The sequence below is a fragment of the Bos grunniens genome, chromosome 6, assembly GCF_055505025.1.
Source record: "Bos grunniens cultivar Pamir isolate PY7600 chromosome 6, Bosgru_T2T1.0, whole genome shotgun sequence".
Lineage (NCBI taxonomy): Eukaryota > Metazoa > Chordata > Mammalia > Artiodactyla > Bovidae > Bos > Bos grunniens.
Window position 1 is genome coordinate 1,562,309 of NC_141170.1, and position 12,033 is coordinate 1,574,341.

General features: G+C 61.5%; 1 protein-coding gene across 5 annotated transcripts in view; it reads left to right on the top strand.

The window, feature by feature from the left end:
- CFAP99 (cilia and flagella associated protein 99) overlaps positions 1–12,033 on the top strand; it is a 39,840-nt gene that overhangs the window by 12,838 nt on the left and 14,969 nt on the right. For 4 of the 5 annotated variants that reach the window (XR_015165070.1, XM_086404537.1, XM_086404534.1 and 1 more), the window contains 9 exons: positions 2,377–2,521; positions 3,586–3,680; positions 5,793–5,905; positions 6,945–7,122; positions 8,272–8,352; positions 8,490–8,564; positions 9,362–9,433; positions 9,626–9,717; positions 10,479–10,683. Coding sequence is in view for 4 of the 5 variants with exons in the window: in XM_086404537.1 (XP_086260663.1) it covers positions 2,377–2,521; positions 3,586–3,680; positions 5,793–5,905; positions 6,945–7,122; positions 8,272–8,352; positions 8,490–8,564; positions 9,362–9,433; positions 9,626–9,717; positions 10,479–10,683 (1,056 nt within the window). In the remaining variant the exon portion in view is untranslated. Of the gene's footprint in view, positions 1–2,376; positions 2,522–3,585; positions 3,681–5,792; positions 5,906–6,944; positions 7,123–7,314; positions 7,334–8,271; positions 8,353–8,489; positions 8,565–9,361; positions 9,434–9,625; positions 9,718–10,478; positions 10,684–12,033 lie in introns of those variants that run through there. The other variant, XM_086404536.1, reaches the window with a different exon arrangement.

Below are 12,033 nucleotides of genomic sequence, written 5' to 3' on the forward strand. Positions count from 1 at the left end.
GTGTTCTCTTAGCATAAAAACAAGGGAGGAAATCACAGAGGAAAAGGCAGATTTGACCTCAAAACAAAGCAAAAGTTGTATGATCCTATGTCAAAAAAACACAAAAAACGTTTGCACAAAGTTAAAAGGCAAATTACAAGGTTATAGCAAATAGCTGTCACGCTAATGGCCATGTTGATTCCCTCAATCTACGAAGAGCTCCTATAAATGATTGGGAAAGATAATATCCCAATAGAAAAAGTTAGCCAAGAATGTAAATTGATAATTCACAGAAGAGAAATACAAGTAAATGTCCAGTAAACGTATGAAAATCTCATTGACAATAAAAATTCAGGACGTCCCTGGTGGCACAGTGAATAAGAGTCTGCCTGCTAACGCAGGTGACACGGGTTTGATCCCTGGTCCAGGAAAATCCCATATGCCAAGGGACAGCTAAGCCTGTGCTCTAGAGCCCACGAGCCACAACTCCTGAAGCCCGGGTGCTCCAGAGCCTGTGATCTGCAGCAACAGAAGCCGCCACGACAAAACGTCTTCACCACAGTGAAGAGTAGCTCCGCTTGCCGCAAGTAGGCAAAGCAGCCCAGCGCCGCCCAAGAAGTGTTTTTCCTTTTTTTTAGATAAAATATTGTCCAAAAGTGGGGAAGTGGAGGGGAGTGATGTTGCTAACAAGAATTTATTATTTTGATGTGTTTTACATTTCTTGAGAGCCCCTTGAACAGCAAGGTGATCCAACCAGTCCATCCTAAAGGAAATCAGTCCTGACTGTTCATTGGAAGGACTGATGCTGAAGCTGAAGCTCCAATACTTTGGCCACCTGATGCGAAGAACTGACTCACTAGACAAGACCCTGATGCTGGGAAAGATTGAAGGCGGGAGGGAAAGGGGACGACAGAGGATGAGACAGTTGGATGGCATCACCGACTCGATGGACATGAGTTTGAGCAAGCTCTGGGAATTGGTGATGGACAGGGAGGCCTGGTGTGCTGCAGTCCGTGGGGTCAGTCGCAAAGAGTCGGACACGACCGAGCGACTGAACTGAACTGAGCTGAACATCAAGCTACTGAACTGAACTGAACTGCACATCTGTTGGGTCCTAGTGTACGTGTTCAGTTTTACATGGCCTTGAGTATTTTGCCGTCTCACTGTAAGCCTTCCGGGAGCATCATGGTAGTGGCTGCGTCCCACTCACCCACAGCATGGAGAGCTTATATCTGACTCCCTGCGTTGACATTCAGGCTGTTAACATTTTTGCCACTGCACATGCCGTTGCCCTGAGCATCTCGTATGTGGATATTTCCTGCCTTTTGGTTTCCTTAGCGTCCCAGAAGTGTGGTTCCTGGACTAAAGTGTGTGGGAAATACAAGACCCTTGAAACATTTCCAAACTGCTTTCAGGAAAGACGCCCCAGCCCCATCCCCACGAGCCATGCTCACTGCTGGGTTGGCAACAATGAGTGCTAAGTCGCTTCAGTCGTGTCTGATTCTTTTGCGACCCCATGGGCTGCAGGCCACCAGGCTCCTCTGTCCCTGGTATTCTCCAGGCAAGAATATGGGAGTGGGTTGCCGTTCCCTCCTGCAGGGGATCTTCCCGCCCCAGGGAATGAACTGGCGTCTCTTACGCCTCCTGCATTTGCAGATGTGTTCTTCACCACCACTCCACCTGGGAAGCCCACTGGCTACAGTAGATATTCTTTTTTTCTTATTGTCGAAGCTTAGTTTTTTGAATACATAAACCATGACACGCACAGGTTACAAAACCCAACATGTTTCAGAGTAAATGGAGAAGAGTCAGTCTCCGCTGACACTAATTCCCTCTGCCAGAGATTTTCCTTGCTTGGTTTTTGTGTTTGTTTGATTTTTTTTTGCGGGGGTGTAATTTTTAAAATCATTCATTTGAAAAACTTCATAGGAGCTTGCTCTTTTTTTACTGTGGTGAAATACACGTGACATAAAATCCACCATCTTAGCCATTCTTAGGTGTATGATGCAATACAGTTCAGTGGCATTAAGTACGTTCGCATGTGAATATCACCACAGTCTGTCTCCAGAACCGTCTCACCTTCGCAAATGGCAACTCTGCGTCAAATAACAGCTTCCACCCTCTCTCCATCCCCCGCCATCACCCCCCACACACCTTTCTACTTCCCGTCCTGGGAATCTGACTCCTCACACAAGCAGGATCACACAGGGCTTTTCCTTTGGGGTCGTTTTCCGTGTTTATTTCCATCTCTGCTCCCCTCACGGTCTCCGCCCTGGGAGCAACTCCTGGGGGAGGACCTGCGGGCCAGAGGGTTGGCCAGGGTGCTCCCCACTGTAGGGCACTGGGGCCCCCGTATCTGAAGGCGGCTGCCCCCTCCCCCGGCTGTTTCTCCTCCAGACGCTGAGCCCCCAGAAGCAGGCGTTCATCATGGAGATCCTGTCCGGGTGCCTGGAGTACCACAAGCTGCTGACCATCGTGGTGGACGCCTTCTACGTGCGGGACGGCCGGCTCTGCCTGCGGGCCGACTACAGCCTCTTTGAGGGTAGGTGCCCGTGGCCAGCCGCGGTCGGGGGAGCCCATGGGTCCCTGCGGGCCAGAGCCCCGCAGACCCTCAGTAGCAACTGAGACCCTCCCCCAGCAGGCCTCCGAGGTCCTCAGCCTCCCTTCCCTCCCTGGACCCTCCCGGCTGCCAGAGCGCAGGTGGCCAGGGGACTGTGTTTCCCTCCTTCACTGACGTGGAGACAGACTCCAGGCATGCTGACCACCAGGCCCCAGGACGCAGGCCTCCGCAGGCCTCGGAGGGCTGGCCTGGCTGGGAGAGGTGGCTCTGGAGGCCAGTCTGGGTAACAGGACTGGTCTTCATCATCAGCTGAGCTCCTGGCCCCACGGCCTGAGGACCACGTGCAGAGCCGGTGTCCTGGCTGTACTCTGGACGCTCCCAGAGGGGGTTCAGTAGAAGGAGGCGTTTGGGGACTTCCCTGGCCGTGCAGTGGTTAAGACTTCGGGCTGCCAGTGAAGGGGCCGTGGGTTCGATCCCTGGCCAGGGAACTAAGACCCCACGTGCTGTGCAGTGCTGCCTTCATGGGTGTGGTGACATCGGGGGCAAAGTGGCCGGTGTCTGAGTTGGGGAAGGTGGTCCCGCCCCTGGGCCTCGATGGCCCTGCCTGGGAGGGAGGGGTCGGGACTGCAGGGAGCACAGAGGTAGAAGTGGTGGGGGGCACGATGCCGGGGCCAGGGCTGGGCTGCTGGCCCCCCGCCCCCTAGTCCAGCGGCTTCCAATCTCAGAATTCACAAACTGAAATGCAAGATGGTTTTACTTTTACCCCAGAAGTTTTGGGATTTCTGGAAATGTATCCAACGAGCTACTACAACCTGGGAGTGCTTGAAGCCCTGGAACCCGGCCCCCCGGGCCCCGCCCCGCCGCCCCCATCGCCTGTGCTGTTGCGTCAGGCTGTCATTTTCACGGGGGCCCGAGGGAGGCGGGCGCCCTTGGCTCTGTTCGCTGCTGCCGTCGGGCCCTTAGCCCCGGGTGCCTCTCCCGGGATCGAACGCCCGGGCGGGGCCCCAGCATCCTGCTCCCCAGGCCCATGCCCTGTCTCCCCGCAGTGATCTGCTACTTGGCCACGTTCCAGCTGGAGGAGCTCGGCTTTCAGCTCTTCCGGGATGTCGTGCGGTCCCAGCCCGTCCACAAGGTGTGCCAGGTGAGCCCCTGCCGCCCCCAGCCCCAAGCTCTGTTCTCAGACCCCAGGCCCCACCCCTCCTTGCTGCAAATGCGCCCTTTTCAGGCCTGGGGAAGCTGGTTTCTGCTCTTCACGGTCCGGCGTGTGGTCACTGCTGGATGTGAGCTGTTAGTCGAGACAAGGCGTCCTTGCCTGTTCATAGTCTGGGCCTCTGGAACCTTCCGAGCTCCAGGCAGCCTCTCCTCCCTGCAGCAGGGGCTGTGCGGCCTTGGGGGGACGGGAGTGGGCGCAGTCCAGAGCAGGTCCTGAGGGGTGGCAGCCTCCGAGAGGGCGCCTGCAGGAGCCCACCCCCTGCACCCGCCCCAGGCCGTTTCTGTGGACACCTGTTCACTCGGGTAGAAAGCTCAGGATGCCTGGGGCCTCAGGGCCAGCAGGACCGTGAATGGGCCTGAGGTCCGCTGCCCTCTGCCGGCCACTGCCACGGGCATTTGCTATGGGCCTGGCTTCCTCTGCGAGCAGCTCTTGGTCCACCCTCACAGGGACTGGGTGAGGTCACTCCTACAAGCACTCAGCCCACAGTTGAGGAAACTGAGGCACAGAGAGGTTCGGTAACTAACTCGACATCACACAGCAGCTGAGCGGCAGAGCTGGCTCTTGGGCCAGGCTTTCAACTGCTGGCTGTTTCCTCCCTACTTGGCTTGGTGGTGGGGGGGCAGCCCCCAGGCCAGGATAATGACTCCCGGGAGAAGAGAGGGACAGCCGAGGCCCCAGGAGTGCTTTGGGGCCCCTCTGGAGGGAAGCCGCAGGCGCTGCAGGGGCAGCCCTGAAAGGAGAGGCGTGGGGCCAGGGGGAGGGGAGCCAGGAGCCGGGACACTCCCGGGACCACCACCCCAGAGATCTGCACCCGCCCACTGGCAGGTGACCAAGGCAGCACGTTTAGCCACTCATTTTCCTCTCCGTGTTAAACGTAAGCAATTCACAGTGCATGGATGTTTGCAGAGTCAGCGTAAGCGAGGGCTTCATTTCGTGACAGCATTTTCTGAGCGCTATTCAGAGACAACCCCCCCTCGCCCCGGGGCCAGCTTCCCAGCTGGAGTGCCAGCACTTGGTTCACACTCCGCTGTCAGAGTCTTGAAATTCTTATGATTGTTGAGCAAAAGGCCCACGAGTGAGTCAGCCTGCCCCGGGTCCGAAGCTGCGGAGCCGACCCTGCACCAGCCTCGGCCTCCCGGCGGGTGCCCACGGCTACCACGCCCTCTCCAATGCGGCTTCCTTTCAGAGAGCCCCCCTCCACGGGCGGACGGGGAGTGGTGTGTCCCTAGATGGGGGTCAACAGACCCCCTGTGCTGAGAAGAGGAGGGGGCCCGGGGGTGGAGTGGTGGGCCCCAGGAGCAGTGGTCTGGGAGGAGGAATTGCAGAGACCCCATGCCCCAACCATAGGGACTTGACTGCCTCCTTCATCAGAAAGTGGGAACAGGAATTAGAAGATGGAGCTAACACCGGTAGGGGGTAGGCGAGGAGCTGAGACAGCCTCCGTGGTGCCCAGGGGGTAGACAGAGGCCCCGAGGGGTTGGGGCGTGGGGGAGCAGGGGCCAGGCTGCTGAGTGGGAAGCTGTGGAAGGCTCTAGAAGGACCCCTGGCAGCTGCTCCCTGGGGAAGGGCATGGAGGCCTGAGCAGAAAGAAGAGGGGCGGACATGCCTGAGGGGGTGGTGGGCCCCAGAGGAGGCAGCAGCAGGCAACCAGAGGCCCTGCCCCTGCCCCCTGCCCACCGCCACCCCCTCCGGCATCAGGGCTGAGGGCCTTCCCAGCCCCCACCCAACCAGAGCTGGTGAGGAGGAGTGGGTGGGGGTGTCCGTACAGACCCAGGGGGTGCAGGGCTTGAAGCCCGGGGGCCCACAGCTGACAGGGGCCCCGCTGGCGAACACAGGGGCCCAGGTGAACGATGGGCAGCTCCCCGGGGCCCACAGGAGGGGGCAGGCCAGGGGGGCTGGACCCCTGCCTGCGGCCTGCTGAGGTCTCCTGGGGGTGCGCCAGCCACAGCTGCCCCCCCAGCACTGACTCCCCGCTGGGGGCCCCCCGGGTCCTCACTCTCACCTAGTGGGTCTGGCCCCCGCCGCTCCCTCCTTCCTCAGTTCCTCAGGTTCCTCTTCAACCCCTTGAACCTCGGCTCGTGGATCAAGGACGAGTGGAGCCTCGTCTACGAGACCTCCCACGTGAAGGAGAACTGGATCGACCCCCTGATGAGGTGGGCAGCGACTGGGTCTCACCTGGGCGCTGGGCATCCTCGAGGGCAGCCAGCTCGTGACCGGGGCAGAGGAGGGGCCTGCATCTCTTCCCCAGCTGCCCCCGGAGCGCCACTCCTGGGCCCGTCACCCCAAAGCTGTCCCCACCGCCTTCCGCAACCTCCCTCAACAGGCTCAGGCCAATGCCGGCTGGGCTGGTGCAGGCCAGGACCCACGGGCAGAAGGACCTCCAGTGGGCCTGCCAGGGCCAGTGTGCAGCTGCACCCCCCTGCAGCCGGCCCTCTTTGCCAGGGTCGGGGGAGCCACCTTGTCTTCCTGGGGACGGGCCGACAGGTGGTTCTGGCAGTGGCAGAGCCCTCGGGTGCCAGCCGGGTACAGGAGGCCCCCCACCATGCGGGGGAGGAGGCCCGGCCCTGAGCAGCGGGGTGCCCCCAGAGCCGGCCCTTCACGAGGGGGAGGGCCTCACTCCAGTGGCTGGACTCACTGCTTCCCGGGGGGCTGCTCCCAGCCGCCCAGGCCTGCAGACCCTGCAGCCCCGCCCAGCACCCCGTGTGCAGCCTTCCCCGCCCACTCTGTGAGCAGCCCCCTTCCTTACCGGCCCCGCCCCGCCGAGACCCCAGCCCTGCTGACCCTCAGACACGCCCTTCCTCCTCCTGGTGACCTTGGACCTCAGGCTGGGGCAGGAAAGAGTCACACCAAGCAGTCTCCTCAGGAGGCATTACCCACTGGCTACGTGGGCAATGGCCGGTGGTGCCCACTGGCATGAGGAGGCATGGAGGGGAGGAGCCCAAACCTCGGGGGCAGCCCAGCAGGGCCCTTCCAGAACCCCTGGTCCGGGGCACCCCCACCTTGAGACTCCCTCCTCCTCACCCCCTCCCACGGCCTCCTCTGCGCCCGTCACGGTGGTGCAGCTCCAGGAAGCTTGCTTTTGCCTCGCCAGCTTGCTGCCTGCTCACAGCCCCCTCCCCCGTGCTGAGGGGCTGTCCCCTCAGTGACCTGCACAGGCAGCCCATCCCAAGCTGCTCCCACTTTGCTTTTGAGGTGGCAGCCGGAAATCCAGGAGCTGATCGACCAGCTGCAGGGGGAGCTGACCAGCCAGCTCTCTCCTCCAAAGAGCAAGGCCAAGGTCACAGAGCCCAAGGAGCTCAGCCTGACCACCCCCAGACCCCGTGCCATCCCCGTGCCTGAGCCGGTCCCCCAGGTGGCCAAGACCAGACCTGTAAGTGGAGCAGGTCTCCGTGGACCCGGCCTGTGCAGGCAGGGAGCATGGGCTGTGTGGGCTGGGGCGGAGCTGGGTTCTTCCAGGGCTGAGGGTGCATGGGCCAGACCAGGTGCATTCGATGCCCCCACCACCCCATCTCACCCAGAGAGGGAAGCCTGGCTGACCCAGAGCCCGCCCAGGGGAGTGGGCGCCCAGGGAGTGAGGTCTGGTGAGTAGGCGTGGAGTGAAGCTGGTGGCCGCAGGGTGCAGGCCTGTCTTACTTGGCGCTCAGAGCCCTCTTTAACCCTGTTGCTATGCACCTCTCCCTCCCCACAGTGTACGCGCGCGCGTGTGTGTGTGTCTGTGCGTGCGTGTAGGCTTTCCCCACCTCGGGGTCTCTGCCTGTCTATCCCATCTGCCTAGACCCTATTTTGCTGCCTCCCGCTCCCCTGCGTTGTTGACGTCTCTCAGTCAAGATGCTTCTTATTACCAGGTAAAAGAGCTCAGTCTGGCTTAGACAATAGAGGACTAGTTGACTCTCACGGCTGAATTAGGATGGGCTTCAGGCATGGTTTGATCAGGGTGCTGGAGCTGCTGCTGTGTGACTGTCTTCCCCCTAGTTCCCTCTGAGGGTCAGCTTGATCTTTGGGCTGACTTCCCTCATGGTAGCCAAACATCCAGGCTTCATGCCCACAACTCACTGTCCAGGGCGTGAGCGGAGACGCCTAGGGCCAAGAATTCTGTGGCAGTGTGATTAGACCAACTGGGGTTGCGTGTCTGCCCTTGACCTGATGACCGTGACTGGGAGCGCAGTGTTCCGACCGGTCTTGGGCTCTACCCTGAGTGCCTGTGATGGACTCAGCTTCCCAGAACCAATCGCATCCCCCAGCAGAACTAAGGAATACGTGAAGGGTAAAGGGATGGCGCTGGACGGTCTCAGGCTCCCAGTCCACTCCCACCACCGGTCTGGTCTCCTTACAGTCTCTTCCCTGAGAGGCCTTCCATGGACCCCCTGGCCCCTGTCAGCTGTCTCAATTTCCTTTTCGTTGACCCAGATCCTTTCCTTACTGACATCAATTAGTCTTTATGGCTTTTATTAGTCTTATTAGTTTTCATAGTGCGGCTTGGCACCTCGGGTCTCCCTTCCACTGCCCCCACCACCACCAGGTCCCCAGGAGCACCTACCAGGCGCCCAAGGAGCAGCGGCTCCTGGAGATGACCAAGAGATACAACCGCTGGAAGGCCGAGGTCGGTGGGCTGCAAACGGAGACCCCCGTGGGGGTGCCGGCGGGCGGGGAGGGGAGGGGTGGCGAGCCGGCCTGTGCATCTGTGGCCGGGGGACCGCGTGGCGGCTGGCGGGGCTGCAGCCGTCTGTCCCTGTGCAGGAGCTGCTGCTGCAGGCCAACTTCGAGGAGCTGCGGTGCGCGGTGCCCAGGAGCCGCGGGGAGCCCCAGCTGCAGGTGACGCCGCCCCTCATGTCCTGGGCAGGGCTGCACAGACAGGCCCCTCCCTGTGCCACAGCGGGGAGGGTGGGGTGCGGGGCCCCGGCCCACGGCGGGGGGTGGGGCCGAGACAGCAGGCCGCACACCGTCCAGGCCAGCAGGGGCAGCCTGGCCCTCTCCGGCTGTTTCCAGGTCTTCCCACACTGAGCATTTAACATTTCTGTAAGAAAAAAACTCCAAGATGCGTTTGTCAATAAAGAAAGTCAGGGAGCTGGGCCGGGAGGCCCCGCGCTGGGTGGACACTGAGCGGCGTTCCCCCTGGGAGAGGCTGACCTGTCCCCCCACCCCACACCCCCGCCACCGTGGACCCGCTTGGACAGCGGATGGGCCAGAGGTGAGCCTCCCCCGGGCAGTGGGGGCAGGCCAGGGAGAGGGCACCCCGCCCGGGAGCAGCGTGCCCTGTGTCACGGCTGAGTGCTTGTGTGGGGGCTGCCTCTCACCAGCTGCTGTCCCGTGGACCGCCGTGCCAACCCTGATGGGGTCAGCAGAGCAGAAGGCTGGGCAGGGAGCAGCTGGGCCCGTCCTGGGGCAGCGCCAGGGCAGCAGGGAGAGGGCCCCTGAGCCCGCAGGCTGCAGCGCCCTGACTGGGAACTGCGGTCCCCGGTCCCAAACCCTCCCTACCCGCCGGGGCGGCTGCAGGGCCCTGCCCAGGGACCCCACATGGGGCGAGCTGGGCAGAGGGGAGTGGGCCAGGCCTCCCCGGGGTGCATTTGGGGGCACCCGTGGGTACAGGTGCCAGGCCTGGACTCCCGCAGGACTCCAAGAAGAAGCCTCGGCTCCGGCTCCCGCCTCGTATCCTCAAGGCCCAGAAACTGACCTTCTACACGGTGAGCGGGAATCCTGGGGTTCTCCCAACGCGTCCGCCTCCGGGCCTGTCCCACTGAGGACATCCCGGCCCTTTCGGCCGAGGGGAGTGCAGGGCAGGGGGCGGGTGTGGAGGGCAGAGGGGCAGGGGGGTGCTGGCTGCTCCGAGGCCGCCCCCCACCCCCGTCACATCCTGCCCCAACCCTCTCCCGCAGCCTAATGACAACGCCCCGGTCAAGCTCAATACGGCCGCCATCCTGCGTGAAGGGGCCTTGTACCAGCGGCAGGTGGAGAAGGAGCTGCAGAGGTGGGGATGGGAGGGCCTTGGGCACCCCTTGCAGGGTCTGGGGGTGGGGGGGTGCGGGGGACACAGTCCCACCCGAACAGCCGCAGGGACTCGAGAAGGCCAGCGTTAGAGTCATGGCCACAGCTCAGGAAGCTCGTCTCCACTCGGGGAGGAGATGGACAGACGAGGAGGTGGAGGCTCAGGGAAACCCGGCCAGCGCACAGCTCCCTGAGGGGCCGCCTCCTCCCGGTGGAGGCTCAGGGAAACCCGGCCAGCGCACAGCTCCCTGAGGGGCCGCCTCCTCCCGGTGGAGGCTCAGGGAAACCCGGCCAGCGCACAGCTCCCTGAGGGGCCGCCTCCTCCCGGGAGCCCTCTCCGGTGCCCCCTCCCCTAGAGCGCCCCGGCTTCAGGCCCTGCTCTCAGCTGGAGAGCTGGGCTGTGGGGGGAGCTTGGGTGTCTGACCGGCTGGATAAGAAGAGGGACAGAGGGACAGAGGGGTGGCGGATAGACAGATGGGTGGGCGCGGGGGGGCGGGGTGGAGGACGGACGGACACAGGTGAGCGGATGGACGAGCGGCTGAAGGGACGAAGCGGGAGACGCGGCTGGAGGGTGGGTGCACACACTGGACCAGGGCTGGTGGGTGGGGGTCGTCGGCGGGCGGTGTGGGGCCAGGTGTCCGGTGTAGAGCGGCCATGCCCGTGAAGGCCACGCCCCCCCACCCCACCCCGTGGACCTTGGGCTTCAGGCGGGGCTCACGGGAGCCCGCTGCCCTGTCTCCCCAGGGTGGACCGGCTTGTGGACGGGGCCGGGGACTTCTCCGAGTTCCTCGAGTGGCAGAGGCGGATGCAGGCGAAGGACCGGGAGGAGCAGCTGGCTGCGGGCGAGGTCCGCCGGCTGCGGGGGAAGCTGAGCCACGAGGAGGCGGTGCTGGCACGGCAGCAGGTGGCGCGGGAGAAGAGGCGGATGGCGGAGCTGAAGAAGGAGGAGGTGACCGGGGGTGGGGGTCGGCCGGGGCTGCTCCTGCGGTTGTTGACCCGGCCGTTTCCTCCTAAACCCACAGAGCCGGGCCGGGTCCACTGGCCCCGCGTGGCCCGGGCCGGGGCGGGGGGCGGTGGTGGAGGGGCCTCAGTGGGCCAACTGGCCACCACTTCGGGTCCAGGCTGCCCCCCGCCCCTACTAGCAGGGTCGGTTGGTCCCCGCACCTACATGTGAGGGGAGACTGGAGGACTGAGGGAAACTTCAGGGAGGCAAACGTGTTTGCACAAGACACAAAAGGGTATATGGGTCACCCACGTTTCCAGTGAGGATGCTCTGGACATTGCGGGAGACACGGCCTGGCTGGGGGTGCCCTGCCGGTGTCCCGTCCCGAGGGCCTGGCGGGAGCCTGGACGAGGCGGGAACCTGCAGGGCCAGGGACGCACAGGAACCCACGCCCGCTGGATGTGCCCCTAGGGTCTGAGTCGCGGCTGCGCCTCAGGCTCACGTGTCCCTCCGCCTGCGAGACACGCTTGTGTTGTTCTTCACGTTGTTCAGTTCCACAGTCGCGTGCAACTCTTTGTGACCCTCGGACGGCAGCACGCAGGCTTCACTGTGCTTCACTGTCTCCCAGAATCTGCTCCAGCTCGTGTCCATCGGATCGGTGATGCCATCCATCCATCTCATCCTCTGTCGTCCCCTTCTCCGCCTGCCTTCCATCTTTCCCAGCATCGGGGTCTTTTCCAATGAGTCAGTTCTTCGCATCAGGTGGCCAAAAGATTGGAGCTTCCAGTGAATATTCAGGACTGATCTCCTTTAGGATGGACTGGTTGGATCTCCTTGCAGTCCAAGGGACTCTTGAGTCTTCTCCAACACCACAGTTCAAAATCATCAATTCTTCAGCAATCAGCTTTCTCTATGGTCCAACTTTCACATCCATACATGATTATTGAAAAAACCATAGCTTTTATTAGACGGACCTTTGTCGACAAAGTAATGTCTCTGCTTTTTAATATGCTATCTAGGTTTGTCATAGCTTTTCTTCCAAGGAGCAAACATCTTTTAATTTCATGGCTGCATCTGCAGTGATTTTGGAGCCCAAGAAAATGAAATCTGTCACTGTTTCCATTGTTTCTCCATCTGTTTGCCATGAAGTGATGAGACTGGATGCCATGATCTTCGTTTTCTGAATGTTGAGTTTTAAGCCAACTTTTTCACTCTCCTCTTGCATTTTCATCAAGAGGTTCTTTAGTTCCTCTTCGCTTTCTGCCATAAGGGTGGTGTCATCTGCATATCTGAGGTGATTGATATTTCTCCTGGCAATCTTGATTCCAGCTTGTGCTTCATCCAGCCCAGCATTTT